The sequence below is a fragment of the Sus scrofa genome, chromosome 6, assembly GCF_054392235.1.
Source record: "Sus scrofa isolate SSC_HxYL_T2T_F1_AM1 chromosome 6, Sscrofa_HxYL_maternal_Yorkshire_Landrace_v2.0, whole genome shotgun sequence".
Taxonomy (NCBI): domain Eukaryota; kingdom Metazoa; phylum Chordata; class Mammalia; order Artiodactyla; family Suidae; genus Sus; species Sus scrofa.
The window spans coordinates 15,593,446-15,616,471 of NC_139388.1; the positions used below are offsets into that span (position 1 = coordinate 15,593,446).

At 44.8% G+C, this 23,026-nt stretch overlaps 2 protein-coding genes across 30 annotated transcripts in view; one reads left to right on the top strand and one right to left on the bottom strand.

The window, feature by feature from the left end:
* Nucleotides 1–23,026, top strand: part of IST1 (IST1 factor associated with ESCRT-III) — a 74,243-nt gene that overhangs the window by 12,503 nt on the left and 38,714 nt on the right. For 2 of the 3 annotated variants that reach the window (XM_084959699.1, XM_021093854.2), the window contains exon 1: nt 20,024–20,075. The exons of the other annotated variant lie outside the window; for it this stretch is intronic. The gene's annotated coding sequence lies outside the window, so the exon portion shown is untranslated. Of the gene's footprint in view, nt 1–20,023; nt 20,076–23,026 lie in introns of those variants that run through there. 3 annotated transcript variants of the gene reach the window in all.
* ZNF821 (zinc finger protein 821) lies at nt 999–20,543 on the bottom strand. Of its 27 annotated transcripts, XM_084959680.1 has the most exons (11): nt 20,278–20,543; nt 19,553–19,615; nt 18,875–18,972; nt 17,861–17,978; nt 16,960–17,099; nt 16,121–16,235; nt 7,790–7,915; nt 4,841–4,986; nt 4,053–4,157; nt 2,683–2,849; nt 999–1,958 (listed from the first exon to the last, which is right to left on the bottom strand). In XM_084959680.1, the coding sequence occupies exons 6-11, from the start codon at nt 16,158–16,160 to the stop codon at nt 1,304–1,306; spliced, it is 1,239 nt and encodes a 412-aa protein (XP_084815806.1). In that variant the 5' UTR covers nt 16,161–16,235; nt 16,960–17,099; nt 17,861–17,978; nt 18,875–18,972; nt 19,553–19,615; nt 20,278–20,543; the 3' UTR covers nt 999–1,303. The 27 variants fall into 27 exon arrangements, with proteins under 27 accessions (XP_084815806.1, XP_084815809.1, XP_020949493.1 ...); XM_084959683.1 differs by lacking the exon at nt 18,875–18,972 and having other exon boundaries at nt 17,861–17,948; XM_021093834.2 differs by lacking the exon at nt 18,875–18,972.

Sequence of the window (23,026 nt, forward strand, 5' to 3'; positions counted from 1 at the left end):
AAGCTTATTAATATTTTTGTATTTTTCAAAACGACTCATAGGAATTAACTAGCTTGGTGGTTCGTAGGGGGAGGCGGGGAGTCAGTTAACACTCTTAAATAGCCGTGAACCTATGGAGGTCAGAGAGGAGTCCAAGTTTCCTTGTTATGATATTGGAAGAGATCCACATTCCTGGCATAGTTATTTTTCTGGCTACAACTTAACTAGGGCACTTCCTTCTGGACCTCAAGATCTATAATTATCTAAACTGTACACAACCTTCGGTGCAGGCTAAGGAAAGTTCTGTGCTTGTTCTGTACCATCACAGAAGCTTTTTAGAAATGACCTCAGTTCTTGTCTCCTCCATGGTTTGGCAGCCAGCCAAAGTGCCAGAGTAGTCATTTTGCTCTGGCCTTGACCACCACTGACTGGAGAGCTCATATCCCCTTAATTTTGAATTTTCCTCCATGGGTTTTATTATCTTACCTTGGCTCTGGGGAATAAATAAAACCATGGGTTACCTCTTCTCTAAACATGAGTTCTTGGCGCTATGGACCTTAACATTGCAGGTATTTCTATGACAATATTCCTTAAGGCAGCTGACTGCTATCTGGGGTAGAATTTTAAGTTTGGCAAAGTGAATCCTGATGGGAAGAGTAGCCAGTACCTAGTCTAAATGCTGCATCCTCTTTAGCAAATGACAGTTATGAGGAAAGGCGTCTACTTCTGAGTTTGGAAAGGTAAGTTAGGTTGAAAGAGCTCTTGGGACCACAGGTGATCTTCATTAGGGTCATGGGAAGGGACCCTCACAAATTCCACATCGGTTCGTTCTTCATGCCACCATTGACTTGTGAAGGCCCAAAGCGGGATCTCTGCCTGGAGAGCCTCTCTTGAGGACCACCCTCCCTCAGAAAAGGACAAGCTGCCAGAAGTCACTGACTGAAAATGTCCAGCTGGGTCTCCCCTAGATCACGTCCCTTGCTGGAACGAAATCAATAGAAAGGCAGGAAAGGGCCAGAAAAGATAAAATTAATTTATTTGCCCTCGACTGGGAGGCTGCGCAGGGGGCTCCAGTCCTACGTGCATGCCCTGCAGCAGAGGGCGGGGAGTCCGGCTCTCTGGAGTGCCTGCTCCCTCGCCCATAGCTGCCTTGAGCCAGGTCCCTCCTGACCCCATCATCCTGCTCCCACATGCAAGGGGTACACAGGTCCACCTGCAACACACTCAAGCCTGCCTCCGGCAGCAAGGACGGAGCCCTGTGGGAGGCTGGAGCATGAATCCCTGTGGGCTGGGGTGGCTGGGGAGGCAGGCAGGAGGGTACGGTTCAGTGCAGAGAGCTGTTGTTTTGCTCTTCAAAGGCCATCTTTCCCAGAAGCTGGCTGTCCAACTCCACCCCACTCACAGGTAGCTGGAAAAAGTTCATCTCAGCTGCTAAGGCTGCCATGGCAGAAGGGTCCTGGCCAAACTGAGCTCGCAACATCATGTCCATTTTCTCCAGCCTCCTCTTGAGCCGCTTGGCCTCCCGCTCCCGGATGAGCCGGGCCTGCCGCTTCTCCGGGGTTTCATTGGCGCGCTTCAGTCTCATGGCCTCCCGATCTCGCTGCAGCCGGCGTGCCCGCTGCTCATCCGTCTCCTGCATGCGCTGTAGGCGCTTGGCTTCCCGGTCCCTCATGCGCCTTACCTCCCGCTCCTCGGGGGTCTCATTGTCCCGCCGGCTCTTCTTCGCTGTGCGCTCTCGTTCCAGCCGCTGCAGCCGGACTTCCAAAGGCTCGTTCTGTCGACGCAGGGCCCACTTGCGTACACTGGGGGTCTGCGCTTCTAGCAGCTTCCGGTAGGCAGCACAGTTGTTGCACACAAGCAGAATTCCAGCAGGGTACACTGGAGGACTAAAGGCAATGTCCTTCCCCTCGGCACTGGAGGGGCCCTCACTGTGGGCTGGGGGCAGGGATTCCATATTAAGGACTTCGGGAAGCTTCTCGCTGGAAAGCAAAAATGGTGAATGGTTAGTGTCACCGTCCAGCAAGGCTCCAGTATCCAGGCCTGGGTAACTGTCCTACTAGGCCAGCTGCTCCAAGTTCACCAGTAGGGGCCAAAGAGAATGCTTGGGAAACCTCCCCTAGCTTTCCACCCTTGCCCTTCTCTGGGCTAGGGAGTCTACCAAGTCTTAAAGCCCATATGGAATTAGAGACTGAGCCAACCGCCACAGCCAGCCACCAGAAATCAGACAAACCCCTACAACGCGTGGTCCGTTCAAGCCAGACTGGTGGTACTTATGGGAGCTGTGCAGGGCAGTCCCCTCTGAACTAGAGGCTGTCCAGTCTACTGGCTCAACCTCCCCTCCGCCCACCCTGTGTTGTACACGAGCAAACAAGACTCGGACACAATTCACATGGTTCTAATCCTCCGGGGACACAGTGGTACCCTATAACTCCTTTCTCCACGCTTATCATGAATGTTCTTGGACTTCCCCACGTCTCATTCTAGATGAAAACATTCTGACAGAGAAAAGAAATGGGAGTTCATTTTCCTTTGGGGAAATCTAATGGAAAGGGCCTATTTACCAGCCTCAAGGCTTGTATCTCCAAAGAGTCATGGGTCAGTTGCCTTTGCGTTTCCTAGCTCTAGTCTTCACTTTGACTTGGGAGAGCAGAACCTACACCCAGTAATTTGTTCCCAGCACAGAGGGTTAGGTGCCCAGCTAACCTGTTAAATGTGGCATGGCTGGTGAAGCGGGCTCCACACACAGCACAGTTAGACCGCTGGTCCTCCGAGTGGATTAAGAGGTGGCGACCCAATGACCCTGGGGAGCTAAGGGCCCGGCCACAGACAGGACACATATAGCTCTTGGCGCTGACCACTGCTGCAGTGTGCTGTAAAAGAGAGCCTTAATCGGTCAACTCACGCCACGGCTAGGACAGTCTACACCCTCTTAGGAACTACTTTTGGGGAAGTGTTCCCTTTCCTTAGTCTCAAGTAACAAGGGACTTATTTAGCACCTGGAAGAGTAAGAGTCTCTTGGGTCATAAAGGGTTGGACCATCCAGACCACTGTTCAGATTTCATTCATTCGCATTGTGACCACCTTCTGGGACACGTGGCTGGCTTGGGGAACAAGGGGACTCCAGAGCCAGAGCCCTCTTCAGAGCCTGAGAAGAATTCCTGTTCAGGATAATTTCTCATGGTCTGCTTGCCTCATGTTGTGGAGGTACAAGAGCATTTTGAGGGAAGGTTGAAGGCCAACTCCAGAAGCTGGCTTGGAAGACTGGTCTCCAAAACGTATTTAAATGCACTGCCTTTCCTTCAGTCTTTTAAAATCAGTCTTCTGAAGAAATGCTTCTCTTCATGAACCAATTATCTTTATGGTAAAAGTCAGGCTGCCATATGTGCTGATGCTTGTTCAATACACATCCTAAGGCGCATGTGCTTTGCGACTGGATCAGGGGGAAAAAAATCAAAAGTTTGTCTTGTTCTGATACCCTGGTGTTTACTAACTTTCTCCAGGATTTCAGAAACAGTTAATTCATTTTTTTCTTCTTTGAAACAAAGCCCTCATGATTAATGAATGTTTCTATTCCTGTATTTACAATATGCATTAATTAATTTAGAGAAAAAAGAGACTTTCTTTTCTTTCTTTCTTTCTTTTTTTTTTTTTTTTTTTTGCTGCACCCATAGCCTATGGAAGTTTCCGGGCCAGGGATCAAATGTGAGCTACAGCTGCAATCTACACCACAGCTGCAGCAATGCCAGATCCTTAACCACTGCACCAGGTCCGGGATTGAACCCTTGCTGCCACAGAGGCAAAGCTAGATCCTTAACTCCTTAACCTGCTATGCCACAGTGGGAACTCCTTTCTTTCTCTTTCTCTTTTTGTGATACTTAATTTTCACAGTGTGTCTGCCTGGAAATCCAGAACATATTCACCCAACATATCCCACTTATTCTGTAAAACGTTCTGAGGATTGGAGTGGAGTCTTGGTGGACGCGACAACCCAAGGTTCTTTCAGGAGCTGGTGATTAATCAAGTTGCTGGCCCTCGTGTCCCCACACACATGCACGCAGCTCCCCATGCCATACCTGGTATACGTGCGCAATCAGCTGCTCCCGACTCCCACAGTCTAGCTGGCAGAGGGGACACTGGCAGAGCCCAAGTAAGGGGTCAGAATTCAAATTCTCTGTGACCTGCAATTTAAAAGCAGACAATTCATTAGGACAGTTTACCAGTCTCTTTCCTGCCCCTACTTCTTTTAAGATAGTATCCTGTTAAAAGGAGCACAACCACTTATCACACGTTATTGCTAGGGTCCCCTTGTGAACTGAAGGAAAAAGTAATATGGGAAAGGGAATTAAATTTGCTCCCATCTTCATTTTCTCCAAGGCTTCCTGCCATGAAGACACAGGATTCCTCCAGAGAGAGCTTATCTAATTTTTTCCTTAGTGTAAACTTTATAGAGAGAAGATTAGCTTCCCTCCTGCCATGCCTTTTGCGGGAATCCTCAGGAAACAATTTAGCGAAAAGATGGCACCTCAGTTAACACTTCCACTTAAATTTGCAAGCATATGCAAGAGTACACCTCAGGAAATCAGCTAATAGTTTTACAAAGGTGGATGTTCTTCTGGAAAGGAGTGGGGAGCTTACGAAGGAGAGCTGTGTGTGGGTGTTGTGATATGTGGGTGGAAAAGGAAAGCTGGGTGTGAAGAGAACTGTGTGTCTGAGGTTTGGGTAACTGATGTTGTGAAGAGAGAGGCTTCCTATGAAGGCCCAGGAGAGCTTCAGAGGCAAGAGTGGTACACGTGGAAGAGAGGCATCAGGGCAGAGCAGACGGGTAAGGGGCTCCCGGACTCAGGAGCCATTTGTCACTTGCCTCATGCTCTACCACTTTGTTCCCACCAACAGGCTGTTCTGCATTTTCTAACTCTTTTTCCACTTTGACCACCCCTCCATCTTCCTCTGATGTGTGGGAAGAAACTTCATCTTGTGTGGTCTCCTCTTCATCACCCTCACTGTCACCTGGAACACACAAACTGGTCACTTGTTCTGACTTTTGCATGAATACATCTTGCGTTGCTTTCCACTCTAGAATTTGCAGCTATAATGGAAAATACTTTCAGATCTTCCATAATATAGTTTGTATCAGTGCTTATTTGGGTACAAATCATGTTAAGTGGAAGCCAGCTATAACTGTTGTTTATAATGTCATATACACACTAAAGAGAAAATCGGAGGCAAACTGCAGTGGAAAATGGTTATTAGGCCCTGTGTATTATCATTAAAAATGATAACTTCTTTCACGTAGTTCCCAAATATCTCACACTTCAAATCACACCTCCCACGCACCTCATACCATGCTCATTCCCACACATCGCTTCTGACTTACCAATACTTCTCATTGATTTTATTACTTAGTCTTCTCTGTAACCTCCCTGCACAATTTCTCCATGGTGTCACATATGCTATTCTATTCTGAGACCCACTAATCTGTCCTCTCCCAACAAACTCCAAGGCACACTTACAGAAACGCCAACAGGTTTTTCTTTCCTCTTATCAGTAAAGGTGACAGTAGGAAACTAGGTGGAAATGTTACTTTATTGGGAAAAAGCTGCTTAGTACAGTGGAAAAGTTAGTTCAGCAAGAAACGCTGGGCATTTTGCGATGGTATTCGACTCACTGTGTCCTTACCCTGCTAGTAACTCATCATTCTAAGCTAAATGAGTCCATTGTTTCTGTTAGTTCTTTGGGTGATCTGATGGATAATTGAATGCATTTAAGTGGAGGGAATGGGACATTCATTACTTTAGGATGAAATATAATTTCTTGTGACTAAGGTAAGACTTGTATTTGTTTTAGTTTAGAGGCCAGAATGTGGCTATATGGAGGTTGGCCTATGGCTGGAGACCTATGGCTGCAAGGTTTGTATGAGCTGATTTTTTTCCCTATTATTTATCAAATAGGAGAAAATGATTAAAAAACCACATAATAACATAGGGAATTCTTTCTCAAAAAAAAAAAAAGAGTTCTAGTACTCTGAAGGTCAGGAGAGGAAGCCAAGCCTAGGGAAGCTATCAGACTCCGGTCCCATCTCAACAACACCTAGATCCTGGACTCCTGGGCATGACGGTCAGCAAGGGAAATACAGGATAGAGTTTTACCAGGCTCTCCGCATCAGCAGTGAGACTCTGCTTTCCTAGCTAACAGTGCTTATCTTTTCTCTACTATCTCTTGTATAATTTCTAAATATACCAGTAACTGGATAAGTCTGGTTATATTCCCTGTCTTCAAAAGAAAATTGAAATCTAACCAAATTATCTGGTAGTAGTTACATGTGTCTCTGTCAAATACTCCACTTGGTTGGTGGACTGGATGTGTGCCCTAGAAAGATCTATAGTATGTATGCCTTATTCCTCAGTCCAAAGCTTTAGTTTGAATCCATCTCAGTAATAAGGATTGGCACGGATTAAATCACACCACATTTTCTCACCAGCTTATTTGGAATACTTGTAGTCTAAGACAATATTGTATCAAACACTTTTTGTAATTTATCAAAAATATCCAAATATATCTCTCTACTAGAAAGATTTTTTTAAAAATTAAGTATGCCATCTAGAGGGATGATGCAACTCTTCCAGAATGGAAACCTACCAGACTTTTATAGATGCTGCCATTCCTACCTATTACTCAAACTCATGGCTCCCATAGGCCTTCTAGATTATGTGGGTTCATTTTTCTGTACTTAAGCAATTACTTGTTAAATTACTATTATTTTTGTTGCTGAAGTGTTAGTTTGAGTAGAAACTGCAGTTCTACTTGAGAAGAATGCAGAACTCTCTCCCTCTTCTTTCTTTTTCAACCCCAAATGTGGAGAAAAATCAGAAATGCCAACTTGAATTGACTCTAATAATAACCACTATCAGATGGATCAGATGAACAAAGTGTGGAAATCATCCTAGGAGATAAGACATCTCAGAGTGACTTTGTTCAGGTAAGCTATGGAACAGATGATCCACGAGGCTCAAAAGGTTACCAGCCACTGTCTTTTCCATTTCTTAACCAAAGGGATCTACTTAGGACTTAAGACCTTGACATTAGCATTTTATATGCTGCATAATCTCACTAGTAAAGAAGTCCTTGGGAGCTCCCATCGGTGGCTCAGCAGAAACAAATCTGACTAGCATCCATGAGGATGCAGGTTCGATCCCTGGCCTCGCTCAGTGGGTTAAGAATCTGGCGTTGCCATGAGCTGTGGTGTAGGTTGCAGATGTGCCTTGGATCTGGCGTTGCTGTGGCTGTGGTGTAGGCTGGTGGCTACAGCTCTGATTAGACCCCTAGCCTAGGAACCTCCACAGGCTGTGGGTGCGGCCATAAAAAGCAAAAAAGAAAAGAAATCCTCTTGTAGCACATTAAAACTGGGTCCTCAGGCAAAACTTTCATTAATATCACTCTTACATTTTATTAATTATGAATAAAAAGATCCTAGGAAATAGGGATTTTTTTCCTTTTAATTTGACCTAACCTAGGGACTGCCTGAGCACTAATTATTCTTATGCCCTATCAACGTCACAACAAACCTATCTCTATGTGGCACTGTGCCAAGTACTGCAGTCCAGGAGCTAAAAAAAAAAAAAAAAATGCCAAACCTGTTCTCTCTAGACAAGCATATGCCCATACACCTTAGAACACCTTGGGGAACCTGAGGATCCACAAATCTCCTTCTTCATGTCTTCCTCCCAACCCCCATGCACAACCCCAGAGCACACACACTCTGATAATTCTTCTCCCATTGCCCTGAGTCATTACCAGAAGGTGCAGAACTCACTGCTACTGGAGTCCTGATCTCTTAGTTGTTGGATAGCTTGTCGCTGACTGCCAAGGTCTCCAGGAAAATCAGTTTTCATCATCGCCTGGCGGGCTTGCTCTTCTAGCCCAGCAAATACTTGATCCCCTGGTGGTCATAAGGAAAAATAGTCAGGCCACCAGCTGGGCAGCACATCCCCAGGCAAGCTGGTTGGAAAGTCAGACCATTCAAAGGCAGGGGACAGCCAGGTACCCTGTGGTGGGGCCATTCATCTCCAAGTCAGCTTGTTGCCTCCAACTGTTTCTGGGCACAGCTACTCTTCCTGGGCAATAAGCCAGATGCTCTAGGAAGCATCATTTGCTTCTTTTAAATCCTAAACTTGACTCCATTTAAAAGGTCATCAATTGCGCCTTTACCAATTTAACTTCAAAATCTCAATCCCATTTATAACCTTCCATCAGAATTGGGGAGACAGAGGCAAGAGGAGGCAAAGTAATGGAGTGAAGACAGAACAACAAACCTGGGCACAATCTCTGAACCTCAGCGTAGTAGCAACATGGCCCTGACTCTGTCTCCTTCTGATTATAAACAAGCGCTTCAAATAATCCATCTAAAAACAGTACCTCTTGGAGTTCCCATCATCGCTGAGTGGTTAACGAACCTCACTAGCATCCATGAGGATGGCGGTTCGATCCCTGTGCTCAGTGGGTTAAGGATCCGGCATTGCCGTGAGCTGTGATGTAGGTTGCAGACACAGCTCGGATTTGGTGTTGCTGTGGCTCTGGCGTAGGCCGACACCACAGCTACGATTGGACCCCTAACCTGAAAACCTCCACAGGCTGCAGGTGTGGCCCTAAAAAAAAAATAAAAATAAAAACAGTATCTCTCACCCCATCTTTTATCCATTCTCCTTACAAGACATACTCTGGAAGTTCTCCCTTAACTTTCTCCCATTTATCAGAATTAGTCATGAGCAAACAAAAAAATTGGCTGAATAATGGATTGAAAGGAAAACAGGTAATACTGGATCTCATTTCCGCTGAGGAACGAACTTCCTGAAACATTCCAACCAACTGGCAATGAATATTTCACCTTGTCTCCTTGGTCTACTATTTTTTTTTTTTTTTTTTTAAGTATGGAGTATCCAAAAGCCCTGGGCACATCCATGACCATGCATTTACTCTGAGGGACCCTGTCTGGGATCTGTGGTTACTGAAGAGTTAACATCTAAGTGCTCTTTTATTTCCAAGAGGCCAGGCATAAGGAGAAAAGAGAATTGGGTTTCTCCAGGTTTCCATTATCTCAGTCAAGAGTGGAAACTACAGTCCCCATTCTCTAACCACCAAGAGAGAATAATAAAAAGCTCTGGTGAAATGTCTGACAATAGACTAGGTGCTTTCTTACTGAAGTCAGAAAGAAAAGTAAACAGGCTCAGGTTCCAGGGCTGATACAGTGATGTAGGAGGAACAAACTGGTCAGGTGACCGGTACAACTAGTCCCTGGGCAACGAAAGAACGGATGTGAAGTAGGTTTCATGTGCGATTCACTTAGGTATTTGTCCAGCAGTCACTGAACATCTACTATATGCTAAGGGCTGGAGGCTCCTAATAGTGATTATTTGATACTTCCTAGTTCCAAGCTTTATGTTAAGTCCTTTATAGTTACTACTTCACCTTAATTCTCTGCAAAACTCTCTGTGATAGGTATTACTATCTGTATTTTAGTTATGAGAAAACGAAAGTCTCTGGTGGAACTAAGTATTCACACCCCGGTCTGTCCAAATCTAATAACCGTATTTTTCAATTGCTTTCTAGTAGAGATGTAAAGAGAAGTTTAAGCAGTTCATTAAATGGTTTTACCAAAACCAAATGCTTGTTTCTGTGTGAAAAGGATGGCTCTGATCCTTGCATCAGTGCTACCTTCCTACCATGAGAAACTGATACACAGAACTCAAACATCTCAGTAATGTTCTCAGGGCCAGTACTGACCAAAGGAACCATCATTTTTATGGTTCTGATTCCTTGGGATGATCTACCATGCCTGGGTTAGAAGGTACTAATATTACGGCTACTCTGATACTGTGAGTGGGCGTAAAAGACTTCAAATGTACCTCTAGCCACACGGTCCTCAAGGAAAGGAAAAACAGGCTACTTTAAGTCCATTTTCATAATATTCAAAATGACATACTGGATATAAATTATCACTAGGGAGAGAAAAAAATGAGTTCTGTGTTATAGCGCCTTCTCTTTCCTTTTTGCAAGAATAAAGCGTTTAATTTCTCCATGTTGGTTCCTCTGTAACCACAAGACTGTAGCCAACTGGAGTAGTTACTTAATTCTTCTAAGGAAATGCATGTTTTTGGACCTAGTGGCCATGGGCAGTTATAACATTAAGGAACATTATATGTAGCAGCATATAATTATCAAGGGGCAGAGCATTCTCATCAGTGACATCTCCCCCTCTTTCTTTTTTTTTTTTTTTTTTTTTTTTGTCTTTTTGCCATTTCTTGGGCCGCTTCCCGCCGCATATGGAGGTTCCCAGGCTAGGGGTCCAATCGGAGCTGTAGCCACCGGCCTACACCTCAGCCACAGCAACGCCAAATCCGAGCCACGTCTGCGACCCATACCATAGCTCACGGCAACACCACTGAGCAAGGCCAGGGATCAAACCTGCGACCTCATGGTTCCTAGTCGGATTCGTTAACCACTGAGCCAGGACGGGAACTCCCTCTCCCTCTTTCTTAATAGGGAATCAGCACTGGATTAGAAGGATATCTAAAAGATATGTACCTTTCAAGATCAGCTATAATCCAGTTTAGCCTCCATCAACTTGAGCTGAAAATTTCTGTCTGTCGAAGTTGTCTAAATATTTAGATCCTCATAGAACAGAGTCTGTTTGATATAGCTGCCTATCTAGGATTGTGGGGCAACCTCACCTAGGATAGTTGGAATATATTTATTCTGTCATTCCTTTTTGGCAGTTTGGAAAGAAAAGCTATGCTCTTCTATTTTATTCTATTCCTGATCTGGGAAAAGGCTAAGGCAGACTTTATTCCTCAGGGCTATTCTTCTTTTGAATATCAACATAAAGTAGGGAGTTACCATCGTAGCTCAGTGGAAACAAATCTGACTAGCATCTATTAGGACGCAGGTTTGATTCCTGGCCTCACTCAGTGGGCTAAGGATCCAGCATTGCCATGAGCTGTGGTGTAGGTTGCAGACGTGGCTTAGATCTGGCGTTGCTGTGGCTGTGGTGTAGGCCAGAGGCTATAGCTCTGATTCAGCCCCTAGCCAGGGAACCTCCACATGCCGAGGGTGCAGCCCCAAGAAGACAAAAAATAAAAAATAAATAAATATCAACATAAAGCAAAAATATAAAAACCATAAAGAAGTGATTCTGGCAGACCTCATTAAAAAAAGATATGTGGGAGTTCCCGTCGTGGCGCAGTGGTTAACGAATCCGACTAGGAACCATGAGGTTGCGGGTTCGGTCCCTGCCCTTGCTCAGTGGGTTGCCGTGAGCTGTGGTGTAGGTTGCAGACGCGGCTCGGATCCCGCGTTGCTGTGGCTCTGGTGTAGGCCGGCGGCTACAGCTCCGATTGGACCCCTAGCCTGGGAACCTCCATATGCCGCAGGAGCGGCCCAAGAAATAGCAAAAAGACAAAAAAAAAAAAAAAAGAAGATATGTGAATGATCTCCCAGTAGTCATTATTTACCTAATCCCTAAATCTGGCTACCCAGAATTATCCTTCCAAAGGAAGACAGAGGAGTTCCCACTGTGGTGCAAGAGGATCCCTAGTGTCTCTGGAGCACTGGGACACAGGTTCAATCCCTGGCCCAGCACAGGGGGTTAAGGCTCTGGTGTTGTTGCAAGCTGTGGCATAGGTCACAACTGTGGCTCAGATCCAATCCCTGGCCTGGGAACACCACATGCCTCAGGGTGACCAAAAAAGAAAAAAAAAAAGAAGGTAGAGATACTTGCTAAAAGTATGTCATATTAACTCAAGTACAATGTGATCTATAGAGATACTAGTGATTAAAACGTATTATACAGGAGTTCCTGTCATGGTGCAATGGAAACGAATCTGACTAGGAGCCATGAGGTTTCAGATTCAACCCTTGGCCTCACTCAGTGGGTTAAAAGATCTGGCATTGCCATGAGCTATGGTGTAGGTCGAAGACTCAGCTCGAATCCTGCGTTGCTGTAGCTGTGGTGTAGGGTTGCAGCTGTGGCTCTGATTCTACCCCTAGCCTGGAAACCTCCACATGCCACGGGTGTGGCCCTAAAAAAAAAAAAAAAAAAAGTATTATACAATTGCATGCTTTTATAATGAAGTATTATTATTTCTTCTATTTGGAGACTGTTGGAGTAAGCTAGAAAAAAATCCTCTGGTCTCTAGATATAAGGTAGGGCAACCATCTTACTTAACATGGGTATTTATTTGTCTCTTAATAGTTGAGAAAGTCATCTAAGCTCCATAGTGAAAAGCAAGCAAGGAGACGTGCTACCTCTCCTTTTTGTGGTATGATTTTGGCTAAGGTTTGTCACACCAGATAAGAACAAGGCCACGCAAGTAAGTTTATAGAACGGAAACAAAACTTGAGATGAAAGTTACTGGAGAGGCCAAGATTTTATAATTCTCTTTCTTGAGTCCTTGGTGCAGTTAAATAATGCAATGTCTGGCTGACAAATTAAGTAAAGCAGCTGAGATGTATTCTAAGAGAGCAGATGTTAAATTCAGAAAAAATGAGCTAGTATTGGGAGTGAGGCACTTAGGATTCCACCTCTAGCTGATGATCTCTATAACCCAAAGTGCTATCGCTTGTTGGGGACAGAAACATTTCCCTCACAAGGACACTGATAGAATGAATGAAGACAAAACAAGCTGCAGTTTTTTGAAGAAAAGGGACTTTAAAGGCTTTTTTACCTACTTTTTTGTAAAAGGGGAAAACTTTAATTGAAGTTGGAAGCTTTTAGTCTCATATATACTCTGTAATCTGAAAACCAAAGTCTCTAAAAAAAAGTTTTCCTTTACTTAGTGGTTTGCTTGGAACAAAGTATGCAAAGGATTGCATTTTCAACCTCTCTAGGAACAGTTTACACAAATCTGTACTCAGAAGGGGGTGAGATGAGGAAGGAGGGAGGGGAGAGGTCTAACAGCAGCAGTTCCTCTATGACGAACAATAATTCTAGAGTTATATTCCAGTAGCTCTGCATCAAGTCTATTAACAAACTGGGCAAAACACAAGAGTCTGCCTAGATGTTTCTGGGGAAAGGAGAGATCATGATGGAAATTTAGATACAAAGACAGTCCCGAGGAAAGCCAAGTATATGCCAAAGCAGCCTGCCCGCTGGCTTCTAAAGTGGATCTGACAGATGCTGCTAGGCTACAGCAGTGAGATTCTTAATATATTCTTTAAGGCGGGCTTTGAGCTTCATGCCACACAATCCTCTTCTTCCCAGAAAGCAGATCTAATGGAGCTCAGCCACTACTCTGCTCAGATGCCGACTGGCTCTGACATTTACGCAAAGCTTCTGCAGACTTCCTGCCTCACAGACCTTGAGTCCATTCCACTTACTTTAAATAGATGAGCAGCATTAAATTCAATATGTTTGACTGGTTCTGTTTCACTGCTAGGGGACAGGAGACTCACAGCGAGAAGACTGAAATTACCTATTTCTATTTGTCATTATTGTCAATAAGAAGTATTATGAGAAGTCAATGGACAATGAGAAGATGACCTTTTAAAAAAGACAGGATCAGCTTCAGCTCCAAGATAGTAAATAAGCAGAAGGCCTTCAGAGACCAGCAAACCCCAGTGTCTTTCTTCTTTCTTGGCCCATCACTGGAGATGCCTTCACGATTCCCTGCCCAAAAGCGTCACTGACAATAGTCCCTCCCTGAGGGGTCTGCTTTTGAACTGCACCTGTTCACAGCCCTCTTAACAGTCACCACTGCAGAATCTGCAAAGTCCAACCAGCTCCACAATACCACAATGTTCACTCGATCAGCTCTGGAAAATACATTTCTGTAGTTGAGGATATGATACTCTCTCCTTCTCTGAGGCCTTTTGTCCATCTGTTTTCCAACTCCAATACCAGCTCATCCTGGCTTTGACTGACTATGGTGGGAGGAGATGCAGCTGATGGATTTATGCTATGTGGGCGCAGGCACAGGCAACACAAGCATTTACTGGCTCCCCTGGGTGCTTACCACATCCCTGCCAGCTATTTTCTTCCAAGTCTCTTTGGGCAGGTGGCTTTCATAGGTAAATGCTCAACTCCTATGACTGCCTTATTTGTGAACCTGTCACTCTACGAAAAGTTTCTTTCCTGCCCTGCCTTCTTGGGGTCACATCTGTGTCTTTTATCAATACACATCTCCAGCCAGAGAGAAGACAATCCTCCTGAGCCTCTGAGCTGGATTCCCTAAGTTAGAAAGAATTCATTTGATTTTTCTTGACAATCCTCACATTCAAGGCCCACTAAATTTTACTGTTTAGCAGCAGTTTCTAAATCCTTCCTGAACTTCTTACCCGAATACTAAGCAGCCTTCCAATCCACCTATCCCAGAACACTCTCCTAGAAGCATCCAACTTAATCTCTCCTATAAAACTTTTCTGGGACTTTGAATGAAGAATTAATTGTATATGAAGGTTTGCTCCCTAATCTCATTTAATCTTTAAAACGTTGTGGGGTTTTTTTTCTTTTTTTTTTTTTTTTTTTAGGGATGCACCCTCAGCATATGGAGGTTCCCAGGCTAGGGGTCCAATTGGAGCTGTAGCCGTCGGCTTACGCCACAGCCACAGCAACACTAGATCTGAGCTGCATCTGCGACCTGCACCACAGCTCACAGCAACGCAGATCCTTAACCCACTGAGCGAGGCCAGGGATCAAACCTGCGTCCTCATGGATCCTAGTCAGATTCATTTCCACTTAGACATGAAAGGAACTCCAATCTATAAAATGTTGAAGTCTTCTTAATTCCTCTGTTCCTACTGTTTAATCTCCTACTCTTCAAATTACCCAATAAGATAAGATAAGGTACATACTGCCTGGCATATAGTATGTTTTTAATAAATTTTAGTCCTCTTAACTCCTTGACTAATCTCTCCTTTCAAATGTCGATTTTTTCCCTAAAAAAAAACACTTTCATATGTTATACCACTGAATTCTCCTCAAATGTTGCTGTACTTTCATCAGCCCTTCATAGTAACAGGGAGCTATTTGTCTCTCTTATGGGCATTTAGATGAGGATACTAATATCCCCAGATCACAGGAAACTGGTTAACAGTCTAAAATCTGCATATTAAGTTAATTTAATAAGGCACTTTTGAACACCCTCTATGAGAAGTGGCAGAAGTAGAGAGGGAGCATGGGAATATACATGGGACACAGTGTCTGCCCCCTCTCAATTTGCAATTCAATAAAACATACATATGACACTGCTGGAAATAATGCAAGGCAACAGTGCATAGCTGGTCTTCCTGTTACCAGTCTCTACCTCATGTGATCCATCCCACACACGATTGTGCAGTCCCAAAACACTGCATTCTAAATGTCACTCCACTTTCCCTGCTTAAAAACCTTCAGTACCTCCTTACAGAATGAAGTCTGATCTTGGCCTGGCCTTCAGGCTTCTACAACAACATAGAGTTAAATGAAACATATGAAACTTCTGCTTCATAGAGTCTTCCTGTCCCCTGAACATATCACATACATTCTATCTTTACTCACGTAGTTTTTCCCTACCTGATTTTACCTCTCCTTTCCTCTTTTAAAAAAAATCCACTTTCTACCCTCTAAGGTCCAGTTCAAGTTCATGGTCTAGGTTCCAGTTCAAGGGCCTCTTCCATGAAGTATTCCCTCACCACCTCAGTCCATGGAGCTCTCTCCCTCCTTTTAACTTCTGTAGTATACACAGTCTGTAGCATCCCTATTTGGCACTTGGCATATATTATCTTGCTATGTGCCTGCCTATTTCTCTATCTATCTATCTATCTATCTATCTATCTATCTATCTTATCTATCTATCTGTCTGTCTGTCTATAGCTGTGGTTACATTATAATCCTATAAATCTTTCTATTGTTTTATAGCTTTGGCATCTAGCACAAGGCTTTGCACAGAGTAGGAATCTTTTAAACGTCTGTGACTACAAACACTAAGGATGAATTAAGTACACCTATTCCTAAGACAGCTTTCTAACATCTCCAACACAAACACATTTTAAATCCATCATGTTCAACACCTTTAAGCCTTTTTTCTTCACAAATTAGTGTGAGCCTCTCACCTACTCTTCCATTCCAACCCTCAATGCTCCCAGGTTCCAGAAGACAAAGACCAATACTCACAGTGAACTTTATTTGGATTTGTCTGTTTCCGACGGGACATGTTTCTCTGATCCAAGAGCTCTGGTCTTTCCCAGTTTCAGGACTGGATGTTACTATCTCCTTGCGAGGTGCTAACCTACAATAAAAAGGATAATGTTAGCACATGCCCAGAAATTATACACAATTAAAAGACAGAAAGACTTAAAAAAAAAATAGTTCTTAGTTTCCGTCATGGCTCAGCAGTTAATGAACCCAACTAGCATCCATGAGGATACAGGTTCCATCCCTGGCCTCACTCAGTGGGTTAAGGATCCGATGTGGCCATGAGCTGCAGCGTGGCTCGCAGACATGGCTTGGATCCCACATTGCTGTGGCTCTGGCATAGGCCGGTGGCTTCAGCTCCGACTGGACCCCTAGCCTGGGAACCTCCATATGCCTCAGGTGCGGGCCTAAAAAAAAAAAAAAAAAAAAAAAAAAGCCATTTAAAAATAAATAAATAGTTCTTTATCATGTGAAACTCACCAGTTAACAATCACTGAACTACTTAAAGAAAGAAATGAATAAATCTCTAGCATCAAGGTTCCAAGAAGTCTGGAAGGCAGTTAGGCTCACCATGGTACCACCAATGCTAGATTCCAAGAATTTTGAGAGGGGACTTCAGAGGACTTAGGGTATTCCACTCTAAATCCACCTGTGGAATCCAGAATATTGTTAAGTGATCACGATCAAGGTCATAAGAGTAGATAGAAAAGGAAGGAAAAAATTCAGGCAACCAGCGTTAGAAGCACCTCGGGCTCAAAGGGATCATCCCCACGAATTGTAAAAGGAAGCAAAAAGAAGCTAAAGAGGTGGCAGCTCACATGTCACATGCCCTCTGAAATCAAGCCCTGCAATCTGCACCAATGGGAGCCTCCAGATGTTTTTTTCAAGTTATCTCTCCCGGAGGTGACAAAGGCATCATATCCTTGTGGGACAGGAAACATCTCAAAACTCTTAGGCTCTGTAAATGAAAACATGAGAAAAAGAGCCTCTGTCTAGTGATGCGGACACAGTGCTAGGCACTGAGGATGACAGGGCACTAAAGCAAATCAGACTTGCAATGCTGAAGATGCACTTTCACCAGAAGAGCCAAGTGCTGTCCACATTGTTGAGTACTTATTCAACACCCCAATGTGAAACATCAGCCTGAACCTGCTCACATGTTTCTGAGCAGTGGTCAAAGTTAATAACTTTAGTGCCTCTTCTCAATCCAGCCTCTATGTAGGAAGAATAAAGAGAAAAGGTCCCCAGATGAGAAGTGCTGCAGAGACATGCACCTGCTTCCATGAAATAGGAGGGAAGAGATACTTCAGCCTGGAGGTACCTGGTTAGTTATAGGAAAGATTTTCCCAGCATTAGGTGGTATTAGAGAGTCTGAAATGGATTAGTAATGGAAGCTATGAATTTTCTTTGAAGGATAGAGGCAATAAACAGATAAAGATTAAAAAGAAAGATTTTTCTCTTTCCTACTAAAAACAAGAACATGGATCTGGTCATCCTCTACCTTTTCTTCCAGTTCCTGCCTTCTCAAATTGTACTTGCACTGAATAAGCAAATATAAAATTGTAGCTTATTGCCTTAAGAGGAATTACGAGAGACTACTTACTACCAGCTATACTTTGCACTCTAGTTAGTGAAGACTCACCTCCTGTTATGCCAACTAACTCCTCTCTGTAGCTAGAAAGGACCTCAGACCTGTAATCAGATCCTGCCTTCCCTTACCAAAAGAAGAAAGAAACCGCAAATGGCAAAGACAGGCCTCCACAGGAAGTGGTAAAGGAAGCAGCTTTCAGGCAGTCTTCTATCATATCTGCATATCAAACACAGTTCTTTTTCAGACCTTTAATTAAAAAAAAAACAAACAACTCCAAATGTATACAGTAAAAATCAATTTTAACTATTTAGGGGGGAACTATGCTGAAGGCTAATGCTAATGAAATGTGTTCTCTAAGTTCTGTTTGTGTAGATCATCAGCATCAGCAGTTATTTATTAACCAAAGCAGTGAATGAATTTTACACTCTTGGTTTTTTCCTGTAAGTTTGTGGAACCACAAGTGGAAAGCTGAATCAAGTGCAGGATGCCTATCATTACTTTTCCTAAAATTTGTAAAGCTACAGCTCTCTATTGTATGAGAAAGAAAATGAATTCTTAACTATTCCTTTTTTTTTTTTTTTTGGTCTTTTTGTCTTTTCTAGGGCCGCTCTCACGGCATGTAGAGGTTCCCAAGCTAGGGGTCCAATCGGAGCCACAGCCACCAGCCTACACCACAGCCACAGCAACGCCGGATCCACAATCCACTGAGCAAGGCCAGGGATCAAACCCGCAACCTCATGGTTCCTAGTCGGGTTCGCTAACCACCACGCCACGATGGGAACTCCCTTAACTATTCTTTAAATTTTCTTCGCATCAAGATCAGAAATTAGGAGTTCCCAACATGGCTCAGTGGTCAATGAACCCGACTAGAATCCATGAGGACACAGGTTTGATCCTGGGCCTTGCTCAGTGGGTTAAGGATCTGGCATTGCCCTGAGCTGTGGTGTAGGTTGCAGACATGGCTTGGATCTGGTGTTGCTGTGGCTGTGGTATAGCCAGGAGCTGTAGCTCCGATTCCATCCCTAGCCTGGGAACCTCCATATGCTGCAGGTGTGACTCTCAAAAGCCGAAAAAAAAAAAGCAGATAATCTTGGTGAGACAACAGTTCTATACTAAAGCTACAAGTCAGAAACAAAAATCACCATCTTCATATTTAAATCGCCAGTGTCCACTGCATCTCACAATCCTCCTAGTGGCCAAATGGGGAACCAAGCAGATGGTACCCAGTGAGACTTCACACCTGAGGGATTAAGGGGAAAAAATAAGCAAATACTCTTTCCTCCCTTTAAAAAAAGAAAGCCTATGGAGCTGTGGACTCCGGAAAATAAGCTAAAAATTATTTAATTAATTAACAATAAATAACTAGCCCTGGAGCTACATTCTCGATTGCACAACAAGATCTCTGAGGTTAAACAACAGTTTTATAGGCAGTAAAAGCTAATAAAGCCATGGATACATTGCCCTATAGTTCACTAACTCAGTTTTACTTTCAACACTGCCTCAATTCCCAGGGCTGAATCTGAAACCAACATAAAAATGTAAAAGGAGAGCCTGAACATCACCATCTGGAAGAAAAACAGGATGGGAAGAAAGGTAACCGGTGAGATTCAGGTCTACAAGAGGTTCCATTTACAAAGGGAGGCAGTTTTGTCTGTCTTTAGAACGAGGTTAAGAATCCTTGGGAGCGAGGCCAACGTCTCCCTTTAACACTATTCCTGCTCTCCCACAGGTGTTAGGTTGCAGCTTCCAGGACACACTGGACTTTAGCAAGGGAAAAACGGGTGAAATCCAACCTTTCAAAAAAGAGGGTGCATTCTTACCTCCAGCTCTGGTGCAGTTCCCACGGAGCAAAGTTAATTTGCCTGAATCCCAGTGATTTGTATCTGCCAAAAAGGAGAGGACAGGAAAGCCGGTCACGTAGCCGCCTCACTGCTCACCCTGTTCCCACTTGTGTTTGGTCTGGAGCGTGCGTATAATCAGCCGAGATGGTCCCTCCGGCATCTTCAAGCGTGAGCACAGGTAGATTCCCGGGAATTATCATACAAGAGACAGAGGTCTTCCGATGCGGCTCAGACAAACCCCAGACAACACGGGCTACTCAGAAATCTAAATTTAGAAGCCCGTTTGCGAGACCCAGACGCGGGACAGATACCCCGATCTGCACTCCCACGCCCATCCTCCCCCTCCCCCAGAACAGCCTGTCAGACGCCGGGGCCGTCCCGGCGGTGCCGACTGAGCCCGACCTGGGCCCACGCGGGGAGGGCGGCGGCGCGGACGCCCCTCCCTCGCCCGAGACCGCCGGAGAGACGGAAAGAGGAACGGCCGCCGCGGGGAGGCAGCCAGGTCAGGCCTCGTCGCGGGAGCCCGGGGCAGGGGGAGGGTCAGAGCCTGGGCTGCCCCCGCCCCCCAAGCCGGAGCGAGCCCCTGGTCCCCTCCCCAGACACAGACAGACAAAAGGGCCGACAGCCGGCGACCGAGGGTGGGGGGTGAGGAGCCCTGCATCCTCTGTCTGGCCTGGGAGGGAAAGAGTCGAGGGTCTTTTTACCCGGCGCCTCCGCGCTCCGCGGCTCTCCGGGTCCCTGGGCCCCGCCTACGGACAGACGGACCGCCGGACAATGGGCCACGGGCCGCAGCTCAGGCCGGCCGAACCGGGGCTTTCCGGGACTGGGCCCCAGCGGGCAGAGGGCAGCTCCGGGCCGAGCCGGTGGCGGGGAGCCGAGGGGTGGCGCTGCAGACGGACAAAGCCCACGGCAGACAGACAGACGGAGGGGGAAAAGATGGCGACGCGGGCGGCGGGAGCGCGCAGCTCGCGCACCCGCAGCGAGTGGGGCGCGTGCACGAGCCTCTCCTCTCCCTCCCCCTCCCCCCTACTCCAGTTCGGTCCCCCTCCCCGCTCCCAGGCGCGCGCCCGATGGCGTGGGCGGGGCTTGAAAGGCAAGGGGTCCCGGGAGGTGGGCCTTAAGGGAGCATCCAATCACAGACATTGGAGAGGGGCCTCGCCTCCATCCTCGCGCCGGAGAGACCCCCCCAGCCTCGTACACTCCCACGTCGCGCTATGGCCCTGTCGGCCCCTCAGCTCCCCTATCCTCTCCTGAACCTGAAACCTCCACCGGGACTGTCAGCTCTGAACCTGGTTTCTTACCCCACCTTCGAGTTCAGCCACAAAACCCACATCCCCCAACCACAGCTCCACCGCAGCCACCCCTTCTCCTTCGTTCAACCTTAGTACCCAACTCCTTTCCCCAACCCAAACCCTCTTCCCTTCATTTTCCCTCACCTCACGGTTTCTTCGGCCCCCAAGGAGTTTAATGTGACGGAGACCTAGGGTCCACGGGCCTTTGTGGGAGGGGCTAAGTTCAGCTGTCAGAACCTAAGAGAAAAAGCTTTAGATTTTTTTGACGTTTGTGTCTCCTACATAATTTTTTTTTTTTTTTTTTTAGGGCCGCACCTGTGGCATATGGAGGTTCTCAGGCTAGGGATGGAATCAGAGCTGCAGCTACTGGCCTACGCCACAGCCACAGCAACGCCAGATGCGAGCTGCATCTGCGACCTGCACCACAGCTCATGGCAACGCAGGATCCTTATTAACCCACTGAGCCAGACCAGGGATCGAACCCGCGTCCTCGTGGATACTGGTCTCTCCTACATGATTCTTAACTAATAAAATAACAGTAGCTGTAGACCTAGGGGCGTAGGATTAATTTAGAAGGGTAGCTTGTGCCTCTTTTGCCACTAAAGAGGCATTTTGGGATAATTGAGAGTGGTTAAGCTCACCTCCTAATAAAACACTTCCCCTCTCATCATCCCCTTCTATTTCCTCACCACCTTCCTTCCTTTCCTCCCATTCTGTCGTCCTGTAGAGTGCCTAAGCCTGCCTTTGATATAGCGCACTTGGAGAAGGAGGGCATGCAATGGGAAGAAGATTGGGTCTGACTTTAGAATATCCAGCTTTGAGTCTCAGCTCTCTGCTACTGACCAGCCTGATTACTTTGGGCAAGCCACTTCCCTATTCTGAACTCCTTGGTAAAATATAAAATGGATAATGATGTAATAATTCCTGGCCTCTATTCTCTTATAGTTGTTGTGCTAATTAAGTAAAATGAATATATGAAAGTATTATGCAAATATTCCTTGTGGTCACTGGCCCCACAAAGACAGAGCTAATGAGGATACCGAGCCTTGCTTATAAAGCAACAAGTCCTTGTATTTGCATAAAGCGTTCTTGCAAAATGTTTTTTTCAGAAATCTCTAAGGAGATGATACCATTGTCTTCATCCTGTGTTTAATGTGAAAGGATCTTGGTCCTTCAAATTCTGTGGTGAATGTCTTATTTACTCATTCATTCCTTTGGCTGGGATGAGCTGGGAGTTATTCTTAATTTCAGTTAAGAAAACTTGTAAATTTCATTGAAAATTTTAATTCCTGGGTAGCCAGAAAATGGATTATTCTCATCCCCCCAGAAGGTTTTCAGACAGTGTAAGAATGCAAGCTGGAATAAATATTGGCTTTTGTACTTAACAGTAATTCCTGATGAGTTTAGACTGAGGAATACAGATATAGCTTTATTATGTCACTTTAAATTTGAAGTAGTTGATATTTTCAACATGAAAATAGCTATCAGGTAAAGCATTAGGAGAGAGCCTCCAGTGAAATTTCTTGGCTTCTTCAAATAATAATGTGTAACACTGGGCTGCTTGTTTCATCTCCTTGAGCTGAAAAAAAAAAAAAGGAATCGTAATAAATGTTCATGTGTTCTAGAAACACCTCTGAAGTGTTGTGATTCAGGATTATAGTCAAATGAGGGGAAAATTGTTGAATAAAGAATTAGTTTATTTTTCCTCTGTTCTCACCTAAACTTGTTCTGAATCTAGAAGACTTTTTCATGAGTCATGGATTTTTTTTCAGCTTCATTTTTAATTTCTACTTTCCCAGTCTACTCATGGAATTATGCTATTCTGACACTTTAAGTATATAAACTTTCCCTTGAAATATCTTCTGGTTTATGTTTATTGGCTCCTAGGAAGAACTTGTTAGGACTTTACAACAGTATTGGTAGGACAATTTAAACTTCATTTAAAAATTTATTAGGATATAATTCACATACAATGAAATTCACCCTTTTAGAGTGTAAAAATGAATTTTTTTTTTTTTTAGTATCTTCACAGGTTGTGTAACATCACCGGTATCTAATTCCAAAACATTTTCATCACTATAAAGAGAAACCCCATACTAATCACTTCCCATTTTTCTTCCAGCCCCTGACAATCACTAATCTTTCTGTTTCTATGAATTTG

Excerpts from the sequence above, each read along its gene's own strand:
- ZNF821 (XM_013998199.3), bottom strand. The coding sequence starts at position 16,160 with ATGTCCCGTCGGAAACAGACAAATCCAAATAAAGTTCACT. Across the intron at positions 7,916-16,120 it reads AAATCCAAATAAAGTTCACT|GGGATCAAGTATTTGCTGGG; the intron begins GTGAGTATTGGT and ends TATGACCACCAG. Across the intron at positions 2,850-4,052 it reads TGATTGCGCACGTATACCAG|CACACTGCAGCAGTGGTCAG; the intron begins GTATGGCATGGG and ends TCTCTTTTACAG.